Consider the following 19,403-nt stretch of genomic DNA (forward strand, 5'->3'; position numbering starts at 1 on the left):
TTCTCCCAGGAGCACCTGCTGTATAATTCACCCACCTAGGTCCTTGTCCCGTCTCCCACCTCTGGGCGCCAGGGCCAAGCAAGCACAGCCTGTCCTCCAGACCTCACTGAGGCCCTGAAGTCCACTGCTGAACCTGGGGACAGACAGGGAAGAGTGGAGAAACCAGGGACTCATGAGTAGCCGTTACCTCTTCCTGCAGCCAAGAACTTTGGGTCCTTACAGAAATCTGGCTTAATTTTTATCTACTTCTTCTCTTTTTTCCTTTTTTCTTTTTACCAGAAAATCGGGATCACCACTTACTTGGATTCAGCAATCACCTCTCAGATTGTCGTTATTTTAAACCAAAGGTAAAAATATCTTCCCACATCACACCCATGACTCTCCCACCTGCCAAGGCTCCTAGTGCTCCCAGGTTCCGACTTTCAAGGGTGGAACGGGACAGAATAAAGTCTTCCTCTCCCAGGCCCATGCCCAGGCCAATTGTCAGGGGCCCAGGGGCCCAGGTATCTGAGTCGCACGGCCCTGGGGCTGCAGGGGATCTTCACTGGTGAGTTTCTTCAATCTTCTGAGCCTCAGGTTCTGACATGCAAGACTCGCACATGAAGACATTTATTGCTAAATGGATGCACATTGAGGTGATACTCTTAAGTGAAATGAGCAGGACACACATGTGTAAATACCGAATAGTTTCTCTAGTGTGAGAAACTGAAAGTGTAAATAAGGACTAAAAGGTATAACAGATAATGTGAAATAGGAAGAAAAGGAGCAAAGGGGAAGGGGAAGTGGGAGGGCTAGGGGAAAGGAAAGAGGGGAATGGAATTAATATGAGAAAATGAAAAAACGGAAACAAAGTCTTTGTAAATAGGGAGGGATGGAGGGGTTGAAGGGAGGCAGGGGAAGGGGGAAAAATAAGAACCAGGAGAGATTATGTACAGGTGCAAATCTCCAATGATGAATGTCATTATACTGTACACCTAAAATGCACCAATAAAAGGATATACAAAAAAAAATAAAAGTAGAAGTTAACCAGAAAAAAAAAAAAGACTTACACATGAACACAGGCCTTGCAGGAGGGACTCGGGGCTGCAGGGAGTAACTCGTGTGGACTCAGCCACTGTCACTCCCAAGGTCACGCCTGCTACTCTCAGTGGGCTCAGGGTGTGTGTGAAGCAGGGCCTCTGCGCCCCTTCCCCCTTGCCAGGACACCCAGGTCCCCCTCTGCAGCTCCCGCCCCTTCTCTCTCCAGTAGTTCAATCCGGCTCAATGCCAGTGTCACTCCCACAGTGGACTGTGGCCTCCCTGCAGGGTGGGCAGTGCCTGCTGCCTTGGCCCTGAGTGGTCCTTGAGTGACTCTGCACATGCGTCCGTGTGGTTCCAGCTGGGCATGGCCTGGGCACCACAGGTCCATGCGACTGAACTTCCGTCTCTTCATCCCTCGCCCCAGTTATAACTCCTTCCATGCAGTGGATGAATTACAGGAGGGAATGTTAAGGAATGAATGGATGGACGGACGGACGGAAAAACCATCTCCATTGGTCTGAATGCTCAGAAACTATGAGAAGATACCAATGTACTAGGGTTAATTTTACTCTCATGTTGCTTGAGAAATAGCCTAGAAACTACCTTATTTCAATTCCTTTTTTATTTTATGAGTTCTCACTGTGTAGTCCAGGCTGGCCTTGAACTTGCAGTGACCCTGTTAACAGCTGAGTGGACCAAAACTAGCCAGGTTCTTGTGTACGACCAGGAAGGACTTGCCAAGCATACACCTTGCAGCGGGCATTGAGCAGCTACGTCACTGAAGGTCGAGGGATGGTAGCAGGAACAGGGAGAAGGGCGAAGGGGAAGAGGAACTCAGTCACCACAGGCTTCCTGTGTTTGACATCACTGTTCTTGGGGCCTCCCACTGTCTCACTCTCTGATGCCAGCAGATTGTGCCACCTCCCAAGCGCAGGCCCCGTGGTCATTAGGGTGGTGCTGGCTCGAGGTTGCAGGGAGAAGGGAAGTGGCTCACACAGCTTCCCTGTCTTAGGGTTCTGGAAGCGCGGAGACCATTAGGCTGGTGTGGCGTTTACAGCGACTCGACTCACTTGGCTGCTTTGTTTTTAACTGGACTAATTATCCTGCCTCAGCCTCCTGAGTGCTGAGATCACAGGGGTGCACTGCCATGCCTAAGATTATTTCAACTCTTGTCCCTGAAAAGTATTCCGAGAGTCTGAGCTCTCTTCTCAGTAACTGGAACACAGCGACAGCGGGCTAACCTTTCTTTGGTTTTAGTTGTGGGAATGTCTCAGAATCGAAATATCAGTGCCAAGCGCAGAGGACTGGAGTGTGAATGCAGGAAGTGACCGAGGCTGGGCTGGATCTGAATGGCCCCTTGCCAGAGCCTGGATCCACGATAACATTTGAAGCTGTTTAGATTCTGATTTCTGAGGTTGTATCGTGGTGCTGTGTTAGACCTGTGCTTCAGGGGCCTCTAGACCCGGCTCCTTGTTTGAGAAGACCTCCTCTATTTCTCTGCCACTGAGAGCAATCGTTTCCGCCTTTGGGTCAACCCGCTGGGCACCATCACCAACCCTGCCCGGGAGCCAGAGGAGCTGAAGGAGTCCTGTTCTCTTCCTGCGCTCGTTTCAGTCCTGTGTCACCTCTTGTGTTTCCGTGGGTCCCACCCCTTCCCTGCGCCTGACCCTGATGGGACCAGTTCTGTGTCCTTGTCTTTCTCCTTTTAGGGCCAGAAGCTGTCTGGTTTTCGCCTGTCCCCTGCACAGAGCTAAGTGCATAATGCTGCGGCTCTTGCAGCCAACTCTGGGACCAGACTCCTTCCGGGGTTTGTGTGACACAATTCAGCCATTCACTGAGCATCCGCACACCACTACTGTCAAGCACTATGCGCCAACGTTCCCCACTGGCAGGGAGAATGGCAGCAGTGTGGACAGTGAAAGCAGCCCACTGTCAACGCACACACAGGAAGTGCGGGCCACAGAAGCTGGGGCTGGGCGATGGCAGCTGCTGGGAGCAAGACTCAGGTCTGACGGGCTTTTGTTCTCAGATAGAGGCCTTCGGAGGAAGGAGACATTATGACACACTTAGACCATGTTTCATGTCGTGACTGCTGTGAATAATGGAACATGGGAGTGCAGATCTCCCTCCCTCCCTCCCTCTCTTTCTCTTCTTGCAGAGACAAAGACCAAGAGGGGAGTCGTCTGTGTTTTATCACACAGACATGAAGGCAAATAAGGGCAGAAGCAACGTTCTGGAGGTGAGGGATGTGTTTGTGGTACTGACTGACTACACAGGGTGGTACTGACTCAGGGACCGTGTCACAGGCATGACTTACACAGTCATGTTAATATGGACAGCATTCTGCAGGTCCACCTCAGCTCAGCAAAACTGTCTTTGAAACGCTGTATTTCACACGAATAGTGAGTGTGCACTGACGATACCGGGAGAAAGACGGAGCCTGGCAGCCTCTCCTCCATAGCAAGTGTCACATCAACTGAGGAGGAACCTGCCCCTGCTGAGCGAGCCTGGCCAGCACAGAGCAACCTTCCCAAGTGACAGACCTCGTGCTACTATGCGGAGAACTCGCCTGGTGACTCCCTCTGGACTTTCAGACCCCGAGCACGCATCTCACTCATGTCCAAGGGCACAGGAACCTGGAGAGGCGGCTAGGCTGGGACCACCTGATAGATGTCCTCATCCCCAGTGACAGACATGACAACTCCGGTATTTGTCTCTGCACAGCCTCCTGTTTAGCTGCAGAACCCTAAGTGTCTAAAAGAGGTGTGGCTTTATTCTTTAGGAGGTCCCAGTTTTCGCCACACTGCCAGGCCATGACAATGCGCTAAAATAATCAAATCTGTTAAAATCGCCCGAGACGCAGCCCACCCAGACCCGAGGCCGAGGTACCTGGTGGCAAGGAGAGGGTAGGAGTGCGCGGGGCTGAGCCAGGCCTCCTTCCTCCTCGGCATGCTGTCATACACCAAGAGGTCCTTCTCCGTCAGGACGACCAGGGCTGGCTTCCACTGCCTCCCGCTGTCCCCGGGCACCTGCAACAGAAGGCGGAGCACATCAGGCAACAGCGGGCAGAAGGCTGAATGGCGCGGCAGACCCAGGCCGGGCCCACGGCAGGGCATCCTCGGCTCGGGAGGCTCAGGTGCTGGATCAGAAGGAGTGGACACAGCCAGGACACCAGCTCCTGAAAATACCAGCGCAGTGGGTCCCGAGCTGTTCCTGCTCTGCAGCCCCACTCAGCAGTTTGCGCCTTCGCTGCGGGGCTAAGCCGCAGCCCGGCCATCCACCCGCTGAGCGGAGGAAACCGCTCCTCCAGTCCGGCCCGGCCCGGCCCGGCCCACGTCGGCCTTCGCTTGTCTGGGAAACAGCAATGCTCTGCGAGACAGAGTCCCGAGCCCACCCAGACCACGGAATCGAGGGCCTCTTACCAGCACCCCAGGGCCCTCTCGTGCCCTCAAAGTTGAAGACTCGCTGCCTTCGGGGGTTAAGGTCGCCCCTGAGGCTGTAACGAATCCTGGAGGCTGCGACAGACTCAGTTCACTCCGCTCGCTCACCCCGGGAACCCGCACAGAAGTGGGGGCCCTGCGCCGTGTGGCCCCTGCTCGGCTCTAAGTCCGCAGTGTCAGGAGTCGCCACAGTGCACGGCTGATACGCGGGCTGCCCGCGCCTGTGAACCTTCTCACTTCAGGCCTGTGCGACACTGGACAGGCTGTTTCGCTCTGTGCTTCCAGGTCCTCAAGCTGAAGGGAACACCATACACAACAGAGGTTAAGAGTGCCAGCCTTGGCCAGGCCTGCTGGAGCAAGCCTGCAATCTCAGCACTCAGGAGCCTGAGGCAGATCTCTGTGAGTTTGAGGCCAGCCTGGGCTACACAGCGGGGCTGTGTCTCAAAAGGTTAGAAACCAACAAACAGAAAAGAGTGCTGGCCCTGGCTGGATCTTGGGGAAGTCAACGGAGCCCTTTGCATCCCGGTTTCTACATCTGCACAATGGGAAGCGATGGTGCCTGCAGCAGAGGGTCCCAAGAAGATCGAGGCCGCCCACATTTGCAGACGGCGGAGCCCAGAGCGCCTGCACAGGGTGCCGGAGCCAGCAGAGGCGGAGCTCCGGATGGATTCTGCAGCGCCTGGCCGCGCAAAGGCTCCTGGGAAGTGGCGCCAACATACCGAGCTGCGGCTTCCCTCGGGACAGTTACAGGACAAGCCAGAGATACTTTTGCTGCGGACGATTTCAATGTCTTCTTTTCCTTTGTAAAATTCCCCCTGGAAGAACTCACTACGCAGCGATCACCTTTACTTCCCGCTCCTCTCCCCGAAATTCCAAACAAAAACTCCCTGTCTAAAGGGAACATCCACCCTCTCCCTCGCTAGCTCCTTACACTGCAGTGCGAGTGGCTGCCAGGTTATTCCCTCCTGTTTGCACTTCGTGTGTATTTTAAAACTCTAGCTTTAGCTTATTGCTTTTGTAAGAAGCGCCCCTCCCCCCCAACAGAACAAGAGCATCTTCAGGAGATAAAAATGGATTTTCAAGAAGGCGACATACCAGACCTGACAAGGTGAATAAGCTGCAGTCTTAAGGCATGAAACGTTGGGGCAGGGTCCGAAGTAAATTTTTCCAGTTCTACATTAAACTTAGTAAATTACTTTTCCAACTCATTAGTAGGACTGGAGAAGCTTCAAATGACCCTCCCAAGCGACTGTCTTACCTACTCAGATCCAACCCATGAACTCTGACCCGAATGAGTCGTTTCCGTGTGAACATGATGCGGCCTCACCTCAGAGACAATGTTCAGTCTGCAAACCAGAGCTCAGTGGCCAACACCACGGAGCAACGCACACCTCTCCCCAGGGGGATCGGAAACCTACCCCAAAGCCAGTGCTACAGAAAGGCTTGAATGATTAATTCCAAAGCCCGAACTCTGGACGCAGGGAGACCGGCGGCACTGGTGCCCCTCGGTGGGCAGAGCTGAGCTTTAATCCTATACGGGGCAGGAGGGGAGCAGCTGCCCAGGACACCCACTGACTGCAAGGAGAAAATGTCTGGCGAAGAGCGGGCTTGGAAGCCGCACTGACTGCGTCTCGTCCTGCACGCCAGGCCTCGGATCTTCGAGCACAGCTGGCACTGTGTCCTGGGCTCCCCGGTGTCTCCCGGAGGGGCCGAGGGGCTCCCAAGCCTCTCCGCGCTCTCATCGTTACTTCCGAAGAGGAGTCAGGACACGGGGACTGGGAGGGCGCTGCCCACGAGAGCCAGCCTTAAACGCCAGCTGCTCGGACCTTTACCTTAGGACCGGAGGAGCACCCTGAGGACCCAAGTGAGTCCTGCAGGGAAGGCCCGGCTCTGCTGGCCCAGTTTCCCTCATCTGCCACGTGCTGGGCGGGGCTAAATTACGGGTGAACTGGTCTCCAGGGTCTAGCTGTATAATCCAGGCTGGCCTTGAACTTCCTATGTAGCCTAAACTGGCCTTGAACTCACAGCAGTCCTCCTGTCTCAGCCTCCCCAGTCAAAACCAAATCATTTTTAAGTTTCAAATTCTCTGCTGAAATGTCTTACATTTAAAATTAGTTACGCTAAAACAGGGTTGGGCTGCTTTACCTACTAAGGCTCTTGCCTCATATATTCTCCTTTTTTCAGTAAATATTTTTTTAAAAGGTTGATTTCTTTTCTTTCTTCCACTCGACTCGCTCCTCTTGACACTTATTTTCTATCTTCTTGAGCAGAGACACCAGAACAGGGTCATGATCTTTAGTTTTTGTTTCCTTAGTTTTTGTTGTTTGTTTTTTTGAGACAGGTTAGCCCAGGCTGGCCTTGAACTCACAGTGACCCTCCTGCCTCAGCCTCCCGCATGCTGGGATCACAGATGTGCGCCCCCACGCCCAGCAGGTCATAATCTTTAGAGCAAAACGCATTGTTTTCAAAATCCAGCTCTGCCACTGCGCAGCGGAGGGGTCACCGGGTGCGGGAGGAGTTGTGCTCTGACCTGAGCCACGCCCACGGTGGCCGCCCCACGTACTTCACCAAGATAACCTGAGGTGCCGCCAGCACCTGGGCGGTCCCAGAAAGGCCAAGCTGCGCAGGGCCCACCTCACAGGGCCACTCACTGCTGGGCAGGAAGGGGAGCGAGGCCAACACCAAGCGGGAAGCCAGGAGAGCGGGTCAACCATGACTCTCGTGTTGGGGATCTCCGTTGTCAGGACAACTTTTTAATTTGTTTCATCTCAGGTTGCCAGGTCCTAGGACGCAGGAGGCTGGGGCGGTCCTAAGTGTGGCTTCCGGCGGCCACTACATGGCCTTGCAGGGCTTCTCGCTCCCTCGCTCCGCCCTCTGCCTGTGCTGTCACAGGAACTCCTGTGTCTCTACCGCGCTGCTCTCAGGACGGCCGCAGGGAGGCGGCTCTGCTCCAGTCCTCGATGAGCTCAGCTACCTGAATCTGCAGAGGACCCAGGTTTCCGGAGAGTGCACTCACCCTGCTGCAGTGAGCAAGGAGGTCAGGTCGTGCACAACGACTCAGCTGCAGGGCATTCAGCTCCGTGTGGTTGCCAAATAAATGTTACTCAAGTTAAGCAATGTATGTTCTTGAAGCAAAATAAAATTTTGGCTCAATAACAGATCTAGGGAAAATCCCAAATCTTTGGAATGTAAGAGACTTTCAAATAATCAATGGGTCAATCAAAAAAAATTAGAAAGTATTTAGAACTGAATGTAAATAAGAACAGTATAATCAAACGGTGACAGAAGAACAAAGGCTTCAGACGGTGGTGACAAGTTGTATCTTGGTAAACTAGAAAGAGGAAAGCAAATTAAACCAAAATAAGCAGATGACAGGAAATCATAAAGTTCAGTACAGAAATCAATAAAAAGAAAACAGAAAAGCAGCAGAAAATTCAGTGAAGCCAATATCTGTTTAGTTGAGATCAACAGTCAATAAACTGCATTAGACCAACCAGAAAATCAGAAGACAAATTACAAATATGACAAACGAGAGCGGAATCATCAATACCTAGCCTGAGGATATTTAATATTAAGTATAATGTTAAGTATAGGTGAAGGGTAGCTGTGAAAAATTCTATGCCGATAAACTTAACAATGCAGGTGAAATCGGCAAGTTCCTTGAAATACACAAATTACCAAGGTCACTCGAGAAGAAATATTGGAACAGTACTATCTCTATCAAAGATTCTATATTTGTAGTTAGAATTATTTCCACAAAAAAATATCTAAGGGCCGGACAACTTCACAGAAGAATCCTACCAAGCATTTAAGGAATAAATAGTACCAACTCTAGACAAATCTTTCAAGAAAATCAGAATCCAGGGGATACTTCTAAGTAATTCCAGGGGTCAGCCTTACACTGATACCAAATTAAGACAAAGGTAATCCAAGAATAGAAAGCCACAAACCAATATTCCTCATGAACATAGATTTTAAAAGTCAAAACAAAATTTGAACAAATTGAGCTCAAAATTATATTAAAAGGACAATATATTATAAGGGATTATTCTAAAAATAATGGACCTGTTTAATATTCAGAAACCAATAAAATTTATCATATTAAAGTAAAACAAAATATGATGACAATCCCTGATTTTAAAACTTTCAGCAAATAAGAACAGAATGCAACGTCCTCAACTTGATAAAGGGCATGTATGAAAAACCTGCTGCTGATATCCAGTTTCCTGGTAAAAGACTGAATACCCTATGAAATTAGAAACAAGACAAAGATGACCGCTCTTCCCACTGCAGGTCAATGTTTTATTAGAAGAGCTTAGCCTGTGCAATCAGAAAAACAAAAAAAGGTAAAACCAGGTGTGATGGCGCATGCTTATGATGGCAGCACTCTGGGAGCCTAAGTCAGGTGGATCCCAGTTTGAGTGCAGCTGAAGCAATTTAACAACTTAATGAGACTCTGTCTCAAAATAAATACAGAGAGCTGGGGATATATCTTGTGTGAAGGCCTTGGGTTTAATCATCAGTAGTGAAAAAAGAAAAGGAAGGAAGAAGGAAGCACTGATCAGTGGAACAAAGAACAGAACAGAACAGGTTCCCACGACAGGTAACTACACTGGAACAGAGGGATATAGATACAGACACACACACACACACACACACACACACACACACACACTCTCATTCAGTGGAGCAAGGGTAGTTACTTAACTTGCTTGCTGAAAACACTGGATATACATATGACAAAGTTTTAACTTCAATCTGCATCTTGCACCATAAACAACATAAACTCAAAATGGATCATAATCCAAATCATACAACATAAAACTGTAAGTCTTTCAGAAGAAAACAAGAGAGAATCTTTGCGACTTTGAGTTTGGCAAAAGTTTTTTACATACAACATCGAAAGCACAATCCATAAATGAAAAAGACTGATAAAATGGACTTCATCAGAAATAAACGCTTCTGTTCTTAGAAAGTCATTATGAGAAGAGATAAACTGCAGAAAGAAAAGTATGTATCTTATGAAGGACTTGAATCAGAAGATATAAAATGCTCTCGGAACTCAATATTAAGAAAATAGCGCAATAAAAATGGGTAAAAAGCCTAAGCAGAGAGTCCCCCAAGAGGAGACACACAGATGTCTGGTGACCACAGGAAGGGCTGGGCACACCCTCCAGCCTCAGGCTGAACCCGCCACAGATTTCCTCCACCCTCAGGACAGGGCTGTCCACCCCCGAGCCACACTGGAATTTGCAAAGGCACTGGACAGTGTGTAGGGGAGCCATGGTAAGACTACCATGGAAACAGTGCAGCAGCTTCTTAAAAGATAAACACTTTTCTTTCCATCCAGCCCTTCACTCACACATCTTAACCCAAAAGAAGTGAAAAATATGGCCATTCAACACATGGGAATATTCTCAGGAGCTGTTACTACAGGTAACTCAGAAAACCCAAACGCCTATCTGAACGTCTGAACAGACTACGTATCCACACAATGGGAGGATTTCCTCAGGGAGGAAAAAGGGGCTGGGCGTGGTGGGCTGTAACCCCAGCTATTTGGGAGGCCGAGGCAGAAGGATGGGAAACTGGAGGCCAGCCAGGGCAGGCAGGTTAGTGAGATTCTGTCTTAAAATGAAAAAGGGCTGGGGCGTGTAGGAATGGAGGTCAGTGGTAGAGCACTTCCCTAGCACTCCTGAGGCCTGGGTTCAGTCCCAGCACTGCAAAACAAAACAATAAAACACATCCAAAAGGCCTAAAAACAAAACTCCAAAAGAAACTAAACAACAACAACAACAAACAAAACAAAACAAGAAAAGCCCCAGAGGAATGGGCTATTGGTTCGTGCAGCAGGAAGAATGTATCTTAGAATAACTTTGCAGAATGAGAGAAGCCAGGACAAAAACACACAGACAGTAAATTCCATTTACACAAAACTCTAGAAAATGCGGAAGATCTCCAGGGCTGTGGCTGCGGGCAGAGCAGGTCCATGTGATTGACTGGAAAAAGCAGCCTGCAAAACAGCAGTCAGTCACAAAAATCTTGTATTTTATACAGAGAAATTAAGGCAGAAGGCCAGAATTCAGAGTAAGTTTTGTTTTATTATTTTGCTAAAACTACAATGGAAACATTTTGAAGAAACGGGACTCCTCTTGAGAGTGGTGAGAAGGGCGGTGAAGAGATTTGAAGGCTGGTGTCCCCCATCCAATGACAAATGTCACCAGGCCCTCAAACCCCGGGGCTCCAGGGCATCCTGTGTCCAGCACTGCCCGGCAGGGGCAGGGACAGGCAATGAGCCCTGAGGAAGCTGCCGGAGCCCACTTCACTTTCAGTTTCCCTCGTGCACACCACGAGCAGACGTTGCAAGGCCTCCTCTGTACGGAGCACGCCCAAGGCCAAACGCTGGCGTCCTCTAAGGGGCCTTTGGTGGCTCCAACAAAAGTAATGCCTTGTCCTCCGGGCCTGGGGTCTCCTAATGAAGCTGCTCTGGGGCACAGCCCACTCTGGAAGGCCCTGTTATCCAGGGGAGGTGGGTGACCCTGCTCGCAGATTGCCCGTTTCCTTACCAGCAGGAGACAGCACGTCAAGATGGCAGCACTCACACAGTCCAGGAACTCATTTCCTCCTTTAAAAGGACGTTGGAGCCTATTAGGGCTGCTCTGTCTCTCTGCTTTACTGTGAGTTCAGAACAAAAACTAATCAAGTTGGAAAAGAAACTCGAGCAACTAGACACATTTGCCTGAAGTTGTGCTTCATTAAGTTCAGGTTAAGACAGGCATGTTGGCATGGGCCTGTCATCCCAGCACTCAGGAGGCTGAGGCAGGAGGATCACCTGGAGATCAAGGCCAGCCCGCACTACATAGTGAAACCCTGTCTCCAGAAACCAAAAAGATAAAAAAGTTTAGGTTAAGTCAGGGATGATAGTCCAGTCTATGCCCCTCCCTGCCTTTTGCAAAGGGGAAACTATAGTCCGGCGGAGAAGAGGTGCCCTCCCGTCCACCTCACTCCCAGGTGTTAGTCACCTGAGTGTTTGGGTTTAGGAAGCAACATGGAACCGGGCAGCTACTGCGGAGCTGCACCCCACATGTACTGCAGGCAGGTCCTGGGGCTGCCTGGCTGTCACCTGCTTTAGGGGCCCCAGTGTCCGCACACAGGAGGCGGCACACGTCTGAGGCCAATTCCTCATCATCTCTCAGCTCCCGGAGACCGGCACTGGTGCTGATTGGCCCTTGCTCAGGCAGGAGCAACTGTGTTTCTGTTTCCCATTAGTATTCCATTCTATTTGGGTCGAGGTTGGAAACCCTTACGTTGCCCCACCTTGGCGCTCTGAGACATCCTGGCCATGACCTAGGACCTGAGTCTGGACCCCTCTGTGCCTGTGCTGCCCTCCATGGAGCAGCTTGTTCTCACCACGCCTCCTCCGAGGAGCCCTGGTAGTGAAGCCCCTTCCCCTCCAGGACTCAGCTTTCCGGATCGGCCCCACTGCCCTTGCCCGGCCTCCCTGCTCCATGACCTTCGGCCCCAGAAGCCGCCTCAGCAGCCATTCCACCCAGGGTCAGATATGTATCTGTCACCCCTCTGCTTGCTTGGCTGAGCTGAGGATATCCCGGGTCGCCCACAGACATGGCTACTTCCTGTGGACGGCTCTACACACCAGCTGTCAGAAATGAAGACCTGTGCTTTGGGTAAAAACGAATTCCTCTGAGGGCTTAATGATGCTTAGTTCTTTCAGACTGGAAGCACCCTATTTTAATCATGTTTACTTATCTGCTGAGCCTGTTCTTTTCCGAGGAAAGTCCAAAAGTAAATTTCGAGTCTGTGCCCTGCCTGGGTTACACAATATCACAGTGCAGCGGAGTCAGGACTATTTGGAGTTTGTTAAACCTTTGGGTCTCTTAAAAACAGAAATAAGTTAGAAGGAGCAGGTGGGAGAAAATCATTTAGAGAGAACGTAACATACTTGAATGAGTCGCTTCAATCTGGGGAAATCCAAATCTGGAATTCTGTTTACCCAGGGAGGATAAGGCTGAGGGAGTACACATGGAAGAGACCCTGGTCTGTGAGGCACTGCAGTGGGTAAACGGTGTCCCCTCAAAGACACGTGTTGAAGAAGTCCTGCCCCACTTCTCAGGATGTGACCTCATTTGGAAACAGGGTTGCTGCACATGTAATTCCCTAAGTTAGGATGAGTTCATGGTTTCAAGGATTGGACTCCTAATCCAGTGCGACCATGTGCTTGTGAAGGTGAAAGGTGGGTACAGACACACACAGCGCGGGGCGGGTCGTGACACCAGGGCTGGGAGGTGCGTCTGGGAGCCAGGGATGCCAGCAGTGGCCAGCAACACATGCCAGGAATCTACTCTCCTGCGGCCCTTGGAAGGAACCAGCCCTGTCAACCTCAATCTCGGACATCCAGCCTCCAAAGCTGCAAGACAGTGAGCTCCATACTTACTGTGTAAGCCACCCCGCTTGTGGTACTACATTATGGCAGCCTTGTAAGCTAATACAAGAACCATGCTAGTTCACCTCTCTTAATTCTTTCAGCAACCCTTCAAGACATTTATTATTCCCCTCCCACCCTTTTTTGAGACAAGGGGTCACTGTGTAGCCCAGACTGGTCTTGAACTCATGGTGATCCTCCTGCCTCAGCTCCCCAGTGCTGGTGTTACTAGGCTCTGGGGTCTCCTTCTAGAGGCAATCTCTAGGTTCCTTCTGTCCTGAACAAAGAATTGGTCAAGGAAAGCACACGTAAATTGCAAGGTTTTACATTTTTTAAAGGTAGGAAAAGAAACACGCTCTGCAGAGTGAGTATGGGCCGGTTAAAAGCAGGAAAAGACGTGCACTCCACAGGGTGAGAGCGACCACCATGGGAGAGAACAAGTGGCCGAGAATGACGGCCGACATCTTTTGTATCCCCCGCCCCTCAGCTGACATTAGGTCTAGGCCATCCTATCAGAAACCTGTTTGAGTTCTCGCAAGAATTGAACACAGCCCTCTGATTGGTCCCAGATGCAGGGCTCTGGGAAATGTCTTTGTGCGTCTGTCCTGGATCTCTGTGATCCACAGGTCCTGCCCACTTCCCAGCCACTTTGCCACGCTCCAATCTCCTGCCGCACTGAGCTCACAGGTTTACCTGCTAGGCTTTTATTATCCCTTTTGGAGAAGAACAAACTGTGGTAGAGAAAGTTTGAGAATTGGCCACAGTTAGATGATTAGGGTTATAAAGCCTTCTCGGGGTCAAAGCCTGTGCTGTTTCCAGAGAATAAAGCTGCTTTCCATAAGAGGAAGGAGGGAATGATGTGGGAAAATTAAGACAAACATAGGCAGGGGACAGCTGGGAGCTCGGATGTGCTGTCTCCTGTGGGCTGGAGCTGTGGGGACCTGCAGGCCATGGCCCCTCCTTGGGGTCCTTCCTTTCTGTCCCTCCCCACCTCCTCCCACGTGGGCTTTCACTCAGGGCAAACTTAGCAGTCTGGTCCAAGTTTCTGAATTCCCCCCTGAGCTATCCAAGCTCTATTCCCCAAGCCTCACATGTGACGGAAGTAAGTCAAGAGTGAGGTGTGAATGAGTCATGACCCTTCATATAGGTTCCATGGAGGAACAGCTCCATTGGTAATAAGCAGCTGGGACTAAATCAGTCTCCTCTGTTTACTCTTCGGTGAGTAACGGAAGGGCTTATAAGGAAACATGGTTTGTTTTCTAAAGGAGGCAGCGCCTTCTGCTGTGCCATCAATTTGACCTGTGCGCTTTTGTCAGTTTAGTAAGTCCCTTTCCTCATTGGTGGTGCTTACCCTGCACAAAAGTTTGCAAATTCTAAGACAATAAAGTTCAGTTTAATGTTCTGTGCAGTTTTAAATCAAACATGGATCATGTGTTTAGCAACATATGATGGATGAGTCGACTAGGCTGTCAAACACATTTGGGTATTTGTAACTACTAAGATTATCTAGTATTTGTGCATCTAGGAATTTAAGTGGCTGTTGACCCTTCCATCTCATGGCTCAGAAAACAATAAATACAAAACACATGACTCCAGCAATTTATAGTGGCTTTATTAATCATAGAATTCCAAACCAAGAGTCACACATTCATATTGCAAAAACAGTTTAGCTAGTTAGCTTATGAATAGGCAGCTTGCCAAGGGAAAGGCCAAAGACAGCACTGGGTGATCAGCCACATTGATAAGAATTAAAATAAGAACAGACAGTGAACTAAGACCAAGAATGAACTTCCTCATAAAGCATGGAATGCAGCCCACTCTTTACTAAAGGGAGGTGCAGCGCCTCCCTAATCAGGTCCTGAATTTTGAGGATCTTAAAATGCAAACAAACTGGTTTTTCTTTAAAACCTGTTTCCTTTAAACCTACATGCTGAGAACCTAGATAGAAGACCATGAGCTCCAACTGGTCATTTTAAATCCACAGAGCCACCTGCTGCAGGTGGCCACTAAACAATCAAGCAATTGCCCTGCTCTGCGCATTCTGAGAAGTACTTGTCTGAAAGGCCACCTACATGGGACTGCACCCAGAAATCCAGGACCCATTTTGTTCATGATTTCATTTAGTGAGACAATGAGCTGGAGTTTGCATAGTTTATATAGAATTAACTGTTTCAATATGACTTTAGAAAACAGATACAAGAATAAAAATAACCCTCACCCCACTTATAGAGCAGCCTGTTTTTAGGGTTAGCCTGTTATTAGGGGTGATTATAGGCTCAGCATTGCCAGATTTCCCAACGTTTCACGAGAAACCAGAAATATGGATATTTCTTATGTGAAAGTCCTCTATTTTAGAAAGTTGATGCATTAGCCTCCTGCTGTAAAATCATCACAGACAGTGGAGTTTACAGTCTTAAATTCTGGACGTTAAAAGTCCTAGAGTCCAGATGCGGGCAGGGCTGGTCTGTCCTGGAAGTTTGGGAGAATCGGCTCCTGTTTGGGGGATTCCAGAGTACCCAGGCTCCTGGCTGCACAACACTTCTCCCTCTTCTTCCTCCTGTCGCCACGTTTCCTCCTACTGACCCTGCCCCCTAGGCCTCCCCCTTATAGGCCATCTGGCCCAGCTGGATAATCCAGGAAAGTCTCCTCATTCTAAAATCCTAAATTTAATCACATCCTCAAAGTCTCTGTCTGCACATAAGGTAGCATAGATTCTGAGGGTGAGGGTGGGGATATCTTTGGGAAGCAAGTGTTATTCTGCCTACCTAGGCGGCAGCCAATTCGAGTTAGAAAGGCAATGTATACAGTGACATGTTAGGAAGTATTTGCTTTAAAGATCTGCACAGGCCTGTAATCCCAGAAGCTTAAGAGGCTGAGGCAGGAGAATCACAGGTTCAAGTCCAGTGTGGGCAACTTAGCCAGACTCTGTCTCAAAATAAAAAATAAAAAGGGCTGGGATGTAGTTTGGTGTGAAGACCCTGTGTTCAATCTCCAGTACCACAACACACACAGAATTGCTGCTAGGGTGGTAACTTCAAATGTCAACCTGGCTGGGCTAAGGGCTCACAAGACTTGCTGTTCGGAGGCGGGGTCTGCTGGGGGTAGGGCCTGGAAGGGTCCCTCTCTCTCCCCAGCTCTCCCTTCTGGCTCTGCTTCCCATGGATGTGGCATGAGCAGTGGCCCCCCACTTCTGCCCTGGAGCCAGCAGAAGACTACGGACTGAAACCGCTACAAACTGAGAGCCAAAGTGAACTTCTACTCCTTACGTTGTGGGTGTCAGGGGTTGCGTCTCAGCAACTAGGAAAGCGACTGAGACACGGACGGGCTAAACACACACTCTGCTATTGAGCTGAGCCCCCAGCATGTCTCTCTCACAGCTTGAACTGGGACACTTTCTCCCATCCTTGGATGCTGGACTCCTCAGGTCTTGGACTGCAGCCTGGACCCAGCGGCTCCCGCTAGTCACAGGCCCTCCGCGGTGGACTGGATCTCACCCTGGCTGTCCTGGCTCTCCGGCTCACAGGTGGCAGAGGCGGACAGCTTGAGCTCTGTGACGGAGTGAGTCTGGCTGCCACACTGTCTCCTCTTACCTGTGCTTCCGTCCTCCAGGAACAGCCACACAGAAGCACCCTGGATGGAACACACAGGCTTCGAAGGCCCCTTAGTGCTCCTCAAAGGTCCTGACACTCCTGGGGAGTGTGGGTGCAGCCTGAGCTGTGGCAGCAGGCCACTAGCTGTTGCGGAAGCCATAGGCATTGCAAAAAGGCTCTGTAAAGGGGTCTTTGTTTTCGTTTTCTTATTTTTTGTTTTTAATTCATAGTGACGTAGCTAGTAACTCTCTTGAAGGAGTACCATCTTTGTCTGTAAATAAAAGAGAAAGGCATGCCTAAACGAGAGACAGGAAGACAGAAGGCAGAGAGAGTGGGTGAGAGAGAAGAGAGGAACTTCTAATATGGATGATGGAAATGAAGAAACAGGAAAAGATGCATGTCAGTGATCTTAAAAAACCGAAGTTTTGCAGGCGAGGAAATTGATATGGTGGCTTCAGAACTTAGGACCTCTCAAAGTTTTTGGGAGTCAGCTCTCACCATCTGCTGGGAGCACTGTGCTGTAGATCACTATGGCCAGGCCTAACTCGCCTCCCCCCGCGGATGAGGCAGGGCCCTGAGGGAGGAGAACAGGCGACAGAAGGGCGTGGTGGAGCAAGGCCTGGCGGAGAAGAGGACTGTCTTCCTTCCCACCCATTTGCCAGAGAACCATCAAACATGATGTCCTGCAGGCCTCGGCTCTGCTCTGGTTACAGCCCAGCCTCTTTACCTCCCCCGTACTTCCCCTCTCTACCACTGTAAATAACGTGCAGCCATTTGCTTGGTGGTCTTTTCTTCCCATCAGGAGTTAGAGCCCCACCTGGGCCAACCTGTACCTTACTACATCTCTCTGTCTGTCTTTCTTAATCTCCCACCATCATTTCTCACTCCGGGAACCCTTCAGCCACGAGGGCAGTGGCGACCTATGACAAATGTCCTTAAAACAATCCTAGCCTGCCACCTTTCCTCATTCCTTCCAGCTTTGGAAATCCCTATCCTGTGTGTCCTGGCTCCTCACCACCTGCGCTTGCAGGGGGCGGAATGACTGAAGTCACCCCTGCTCGGCTGTCTCAGGCACCTGGGAAACCTGCTTCCCAGCAGCACCGGCTGAAGAGGCCACATCCTCGAGCCCTGTGGCCTGCGAAGACCTCCTTCAGCCACTAGGGGCTCCACTTCCTTCCTCTCTCGAGCTGGGAGCTGCCCACAATCAGCTTCCAGAAACAGAGGGACAAAAGGCTGCTTCTAATGGGGGACGCTCACAGATATTTAAAGGCAACTCCCCTCCTCTGGTGGGGAAAACGATTTCACACTTTCCTTAACTCCGAGCCTTTGCTTCCTCAACATTCACCAAACATGCCTCTGAAAGGGCTGCTGATGGGTGACAGAAACGCACAACTTTTTAAAAAGCTGTCCTTAGAAATGCACATGACATTATCTCTAAATCCAAAAGTGCAAGGCTTTTGAAAAAATATTAAAAGTCTATGCCTCAGTATCCTGTTTTGTTTTCAGAGGATAAAAGACTGGGTGTGGTTGTAGGCTTCCTTGTTTGTGTGCTTATTTTATTTATTCTTCAAGACAGAAATCCAAAAGTTCCTTGAAGGAAGAAAATGTTAAAATGTGGGATCACTCAGCCTCAGCACCACATCAGCTTCTCCTAAAGTCATGGTCTGGCTTTATGGGCATTCAGTCATGTCAGACACCCTCATCCTATTTATAGCACGAAAGATACAGCAACAGGCTCGCTTTCCGTTTTATCTAAGAATGCTTTACGACTAAACAACTCAAAATAAAGAAGAACTGATTTTAGAGAATCTCAAAACTGTACATCAATGGGCCAAGTCACAATCAAATTCCCAAGTTCATCTGCCAAGTGTTAGCTTAAACTCTTTCATAAAACCTTCCTGGAATGGGAACAGTCATGCTTTTGTCTGATCTCTTGGTGGCAAGGTGGCCATCTGGTGCTAATGATGCAGTCGTGACACAGTCAGGGACCACTGCAGGGATGGGGAGACAGGCAGGGCCTGGGGCCCTTGTGTGATGGATGTTTTCTTTATGAACCATGATCCTTCATGTAGACTGGTACATGCCCAATCGGTAACTAAAAGCAGAAAAAGTTGACTTTGCACCCTTTGTTACTATAAATCTTGGGTCACATCTCTTCTTAGCTCTGCATATAGCTGTATTAATCATCCAGGGACTGTCTGTCTAAAAGTTAGCAGAGCATGATTGATCAGCCCTGACTTTACCTAATCTCACCCTCTTCAAGATTCAGGCTTCCAGGATGGGGGATTTCCAGGGACCTTCAACTAGGACAGGAAGTCTCAGCATCCCCCTGAGATAAGGATCAACCTACCAGCTAATCTTGAAGGCTGGCTTCCTACCTAGCTGCCCTGTAACTTTCCAATTAAAGCTTCCTTTTTTCTAGAAATTTGTGCATTAGTTTTAATTTCCGTTTCTACTAAAGCAGGTGCCCAGGCTAGCCAGTGGTTCTAAGAGCATTAATCTTACCGAGTTTGTTCTCAGCTCAGCTGCTTCTGCTGAGATTGAGCCGGGACAATCTCTATCAACCTTAACTTCCTCTCCATCTTTCAGTTTCCTCATCTTTAAAATGTGCATGTGAGGGGGAATAAAACCCCCCTCGTATGTAGCTGTGTAGAGAAGACATCAGATAATTGTGTATAAAGGCTCAGAGCAGGGCTTGGTAGTGTGAAGTTCTCAAAAATCTGTTTCTCAAAATTTCATCTGTAGGTCACCTTTGTTGGAAGCAGATGGGCTGCTGGTGACAGATTTAGACATCTGCCCCTCCTTGTAAGACAGGAGATGAGGGCGTGGTGAAGCTGGCTGGGGAAGTAGGCTTGAGCTATGGACTATAAAACCCCAGGTCACATGCACAGAGCAGCTCCGAAAATTCTGCACGTG

The 19,403-nt window shown here is 49.6% G+C and overlaps 1 protein-coding gene across 1 annotated transcript in view; it reads right to left on the reverse strand.

Moving 5' to 3' along the window:
* Sntb1 (syntrophin beta 1) overlaps positions 1-19,403 on the reverse strand; it is a 218,487-nt gene that overhangs the window by 28,290 nt on the left and 170,794 nt on the right. The window contains exon 4 of the mRNA XM_004850225.3: positions 3,910-4,049. Within this exon, the coding sequence (XP_004850282.1) occupies positions 3,910-4,049 (140 nt within the window). The remainder of the gene's footprint in view (positions 1-3,909; positions 4,050-19,403) is intronic.

Source organism: Heterocephalus glaber, unplaced genomic scaffold, assembly GCF_053883595.1.
Source record: "Heterocephalus glaber isolate CG9 unplaced genomic scaffold, H.glaber_assembly_v1.0 deba00001555, whole genome shotgun sequence".
Classification (NCBI taxonomy): domain Eukaryota; kingdom Metazoa; phylum Chordata; class Mammalia; order Rodentia; family Bathyergidae; genus Heterocephalus; species Heterocephalus glaber.